Source organism: Mobula birostris, unplaced genomic scaffold, assembly GCF_030028105.1.
Source record: "Mobula birostris isolate sMobBir1 unplaced genomic scaffold, sMobBir1.hap1 scaffold_1655, whole genome shotgun sequence".
Lineage (NCBI taxonomy): Eukaryota > Metazoa > Chordata > Chondrichthyes > Myliobatiformes > Myliobatidae > Mobula > Mobula birostris.
The window spans coordinates 39,332-45,155 of record NW_027274699.1 but is presented as its reverse complement, the minus strand read 5'-3'; the positions used below and the strand labels follow the sequence as shown (position 1 = coordinate 45,155).

General features: G+C 56.0%; 1 protein-coding gene across 1 annotated transcript; it reads left to right on the top strand.

Moving 5' to 3' along the window:
• Positions 1 to 287: 287 nt before the first annotated feature.
• LOC140192557 (death-associated protein kinase 2-like) lies at positions 288 to 1,509 on the top strand (the record flags this gene model as incomplete). The annotated part of the gene is made up of 2 exons (XM_072250126.1): positions 288 to 416; positions 1,288 to 1,509. Coding segments are annotated over exons 1-2 (281 nt in total), but the record flags the coding sequence as incomplete, so codon positions are not given.
• Positions 1,510 to 5,824: the final 4,315 nt, after the last annotated feature.

Sequence of the window (5,824 nt, the reverse complement as noted above, 5' to 3'; positions counted from 1 at the left end):
TAGAAAAGGTTCAGAGGGATATGGACAGGGCCACGGATAGGAATGGGTCAGAGGGATATGGGACTAATGGTGAGAAGGACCTGCTCCCACAATGTATCACTGTATGATTGTAACATAACAATCCAACTCTACAGTTATTATTCAAGTCTGGTGTGTGCAAGCAGGTGCCGAGCTGGTCTGTGTGTCATTGTGGTGGCTGGGTAACATCTGTGAGTGAGGCGAGTGAGATCGACAGGGGAGGAAATGAATGTGTCGGTGTTTCCGTGTCTGACTTCTGACCAGTTTCTACTTCCTGTAGGACTCCACTGCATCGGGGTCAGGGAGGGAAATCTCCCACCAACCCTGACCCACCGTACAATGGCCAGCAACTGTCAGAACGTCAATGACCTCTACGAGTTTGGAGAGACCCTCGGCAGGTGAGAGACAATATGATGTAACATTGTACAGGAGGGAGAGAGAAGAGAAAGTGAGAGATGAAAGGGGGGAGTAGAGGTAGACAGAGAGAGAGAAAGAGAGGGAAATAGATATCAGTGTGATGGTGCATGTGAGGGTGTGTTTGCAAGAAAGTTTAGAGTGAGCTTCACTCTGTGTCTGACCCCGGGAGTGTGTGATGGGACGGTGTAGAGGGAGCTTCACTCTGTGTCTGACCCCGGGAGTGAGTGATGGGACGGTGTGGAGGGAGCTTCACTCCGTGTCTGACCCTGGGAGTGTGTGATGGGACGGTGTAGAGGGAGTTTCACTCTGTGTCTGACCCCGGGAGTGTGTGATGGGACAGTGTAGAGGGAGTTTCACTCTGTGTCTGGCCCTGGGAGTGTGTGATGGGACAGTGTAGAGGGAGTTTCACTCTGTGTCTGACCCCGGGAGTGTGTGATGGGACGGTGTAGAGGGAGCTTCACTCTGTGTCTGACCCCGGGAGTGAGTGATGGGACGGTGTAGAGGGAGTTTCACTCTGTGTCTGACCCCGGGAGTGAGTGATGGGACGGTGCAGAGGGAGTTTCACTCTGTGTCTGACCCCGGGAGTGTGTGATGGGATAGTGTAGAGGGAGTTTCACTCTGTGTCTGACCCCGGGAGTGGGTGATGGGACAGTGTGGAGGGAGTGTCACTCTGTGTCTGACCCTGGGAGTGTGTGATGGGACGGTGTAGAGGGAGTGTCACTCTATGTCTGACCCTGGGAGTGTGTGATGGGACGGTGTAGAGGGAGTTTCACTCTGTGACTGACCCTGGGAGTGTGTGATCCGATGACGTTCTCCCTACTCTCCTAACCCAACCCCGTCTGTTCCCTGCAGTGGTCAGTTTGGGACCGTGCGGAAATGCCAGGAGAAACTGACGCAGAAATGGTTTGCCGCCAAGTTCATCAGGGTTCGCCGGAGCCGGGGCAGCCCGTGGGGGGTGGAGAGGGAGGAAGTGCAGCGAGAGGTGACCATTCTTCAGGACATGCGGCATCCCAATATCGTGACCATGCACGACGTGTTCGAGAGCCGGGCAGAGATCGTGCTCATCCTGGAGCTGTGAGTCAGTCATTTTTGCCTCTCCCCCGGTGCTCCCTCCTCGCCGACCCCCTCGGTGACTACCCACCGTGCTCCCCCCTCTCCGACCCCTCGGTGACTACCCACCGTGCTCCCCCCTCACCAACCCCTCGGTGACTACCCGGTGTGCTCCCTCCTCACCACCCCCCTCGGTGACTACCCACCGTGCTCCCCCCTCACCACCCCCCTCGGTGACTATCCTCCGTGCTCACTCCTCGCCACCCTCACACAGTGCGTCACAGCCAGGCACTCCCTCCTGATGGCCCCTCGCACCTCCAGCGTTCCTTTCTCACCTCCTCACCAGGACGAGTCATCACCCTGAAGCCAGGGTTAGCTTGGTGCTGGACGAGGCATGTGATTGGGAGCCGAGTGACCAGTGCGAATGGGGACGCCTCTCTTCGTTGTTTATATGTATGTTTTCACTGTAGGGAGTACCAAGGGACAGAGGCACCTCGGTGTACAAGGGTAGGACACACACTGTGAACGGTAGGCAGTACTGAGGGACAGAGGGACCTCGGTGTACGAGGGTAGGACACACTGTGAACAGTAGGGAGTACTGAGGGACAGAGGGACCTCAGTGTATGAGGGTAGGACACACACTGTGAACGGTAGGAAGTACAGAGGGACAGAGGGACCTCGGTGTACGAGGGTAGGACACACACTGTGAATGGTAGGGAGTACTGAGGGACAGAGGGACCTCGGTGTACAAGGGTAGGACACACACTGTGAACGGTAGGAAGTACAGAGGGACAGAGGGACCTCGGTGTACGAGGGTAGGACACACACTGTGAACGGTAGGGAGTACTGAGGGACAGAGGGACCTCGGTGTACAAGGGTAGGACACACTGTGAACGGTAGGGAGTACTGAGGGACAGAGGGACCTCGGTGTACGAGGGTAGGACACACACTGTGAACGGTAGGGAGTACTGAGGGACAGAGGGACCTCGGTGTACGAGGGTAGGGGACACACTGTGAACAGTAGGGAGTACTGAGGGACAGAGGGACCTCGGTGTACGAGGGTAGGACACACTGTGAATGGTAGGGAGTACTGAGGGACAGAGGGACCTCGGTGTACAAGGGTAGGACACACACTGTGAACGGTAGGCAGTACTGAGGGACAGAGGGACCTCGGTGTACGAGGGTAGGACACACACTGTGAACGGTAGGGAGTACTGAGGGACAGAGGGACCTCGGTGTACGAGGGTAGGACACACACTGTGAACGGTAGGGAGTACTGAGGGACAGAGGGACCTCGGTGTACAAGGGAAGGACACACTGTGAAAGGTAGGGAGTACTGAGGGACAGAGGAACCTCGGTGTACAAGGGTAGGACACACTGTGAACGGTAGGGAGTACTGAGGGACAGAGGGACCTCGGTGTACGAGGGTAGGGGACACACTGTGAACAGTAGGGAGTACTGAGGGACAGAGGGACCTCGGTGTACAAGGGTAGGACACACACTGTGAACGGTAGGCAGTACTGAGGGACAGAGGGACCTCGGTGTACGAGGGTAGGACACACACTGTGAACGGTAGGGAGTACTGAGGGACAGAGGGACCTCGGTGTACGAGGGTAGGACACACACTGTGAACGGTAGGAAGTACAGAGGGACAGAGGGACCTCGGTGTACGAGGGTAGGACACACACTGTGAATGGTAGGGAGTACTGAGGGACAGAGGGACCTCGGTGTACGAGGGTAGGTCACACACTGTGAACGGTAGGGAGTACTGAGGGACAGAGGGACCTCGGTGTACGAGGGTAGGGGACACACTGTGAACAGTAGGGAGTACTGAGGGACAGAGGGACCTCGGTGTACGAGGGTAGGACACACTGTGAACGGTAGGAAGTACAGAGGGACAGAGGGACCTCGGTGTACGAGGGTAGGACACACTGTGAACAGTAGGGAGTACTGAGGGACAGAGGGACCTCGGTGTACAAGGGTAGGACACACACTGTGAACGGTAGGAAGTACAGAGGGACAGAGGGACCTCGGTGTACGAGGGTAGGACACACACTGTGAACGGTAGGGAGTACTGAGGGACAGAGGGACCTCGGTGTACAAGGGTAGAACACACTGTGAAAGGTAGGGAGTACTGAGGGACAGAGGGACCTCGGTGTACAAGGGTAGGACACACACTGTGAACGGTAGGGAGTACTGAGGGACAGAGGGACCTCGGTGTACGAGGGTAGGGGACACACTGTGAACAGTAGGGAGTACTGAGGGACAGAGGGACCTCGGTGTACGAGGGTAGGACACACTGTGAACGGTAGGGAGTACTGAGGGACAGAGGGACCTCGGTGTACAAGGGTAGGACACACACTGTGAACGGTAGGCAGTACTGAGGGACAGAGGGACCTCGGTGTACGAGGGTAGGACACACACTGTGAACGGTAGGGAGTACTGAGGGACAGAGGGACCTCGGTGTACGAGGGTAGGACACACTGTGAACGGTAGGCAGTACTGAGGGACAGAGGGACCTCGGTGTACAAGGGTAGGACACACTGTGAACGGTAGGGAGTACTGAGGGACAGAGGGACCTCGGTGTACGAGGGTAGGACACACGCTGTGAACGGTAGGGAGTACTGAGGGACAGAGGCACCTCGGTGTACGAGGGTAGGACACACTGTGAACGGTAGGGAGTACTGAGGGACAGAGGGACCTCGGTGTACGAGGGTAGGACACACACTGTGAACGGTAGGGAGTACTGAGGGACAGAGGGACCTCGGTGTACAAGGGTAGGACACACTGTGAAAGGTAGGGAGTACTGAGGGACAGAGGAACCTCGGTGTACAAGGGTAGGACACACTGTGAACGGTAGGGAGTACTGAGGGACAGAGGGACCTCGGTGTACGAGGGTAGGACACACACTGTGAACGGTAGGGAGTACTGAGGGACAGAGGGACCTCGGTGTACGAGGGTAGGACACACTGTGAACGGTAGGCAGTACTGAGGGACAGAGGGACCTCGGTGTACAAGGGTAGGACACACTGTGAACGGTAGGGAGTACTGAGGGACAGAGGGACCTCGGTGTACGAGGGTAGGACACACACTGTGAACGGTAGGGAGTACTGAGGGACAGAGGCACCTCGGTGTACGAGGGTAGGACACACTGTGAACGGTAGGGAGTACTGAGGGACAGAGGGACCTCGGTGTACGAGGGTAGGACACACACTGTGAACGGTAGGGAGTACTGAGGGACAGAGGGACCTCGGTGTACAAGGGTAGGACACACTGTGAAAGGTAGGGAGTACTGAGGGACAGAGGAACCTCGGTGTACAAGGGTAGGACACACTGTGAACGGTAGGGAGTACTGAGGGACAGAGGGACCTCGGTGTACGAGGGTAGGGGACACACTGTGAACAGTAGGGAGTACTGAGGGACAGAGGGACCTCGGTGTACGAGGGTAGGACACACTGTGAATGGTAGGGAGTACTGAGGGACAGAGGGACCTCGGTGTACAAGGGTAGGACACACACTGTGAACGGTAGGGAGTACTGAGGGACAGAGGGACCTCGGTGTACGAGGGTAGGACACACTGTGAACGGTAGGCAGTACTGAGGGACAGAGGGACCTCGGTGTACAAGGGTAGGACACACTGTGAACGGTAGGGAGTACTGAGGGACAGAGGGACCTCGGTGTACGAGGGTAGGACACACACTGTGAGCGGTAGGGAGTACTGAGGGACAGAGGGACCTCGGTGTACGAGGGTAGGACACGCACTGTGAACGGTAGAGAGTACTGAGAGACCGGGGGACCTCGGTGTACGAGGGTAGGACACACACTGTGAACGGTAGGGAGTGCTTAGTGGTGAGAAACTGCACCTTGTTCCCTGTGACAAAGGGTTGAAGATGAAGAGTATTGTTTAGTTGGATGTGAAAAAGAATATCTTCTTCCCAGAGGCTGACTGAAACCTGGGACACTGCCTAAAAGGGTGGGTGGAGGCAGACACCCTCATAGCATTGAAGAAGTATCTGTATAAGCTGAGGCAGACCGAATACTGGGGTAGGCGAGTGCAGGTAGGTCAGCAGGGTGATGCTGGGCCGAAGGGCCTGTTTTCATGATGGGAGTTGAGAGTTGCTGACAGCTGTGTACTCCTTCACCAAATGCATGCTGGGATTGTGACAGGAATACCCAGCAGGAATCTGGCAACTGGATCAGCTAATATTCTTTAAAACTTATTTTCCTGAGGCAGAGTAGAGATTAGCAAGTTAATATCAGATCCTGCAGATGCTGGAAATCTGTGACACAAGATGCTGGAGGAACTCAACCGGCCATTCCTCTATGGAGAGGAATAAAC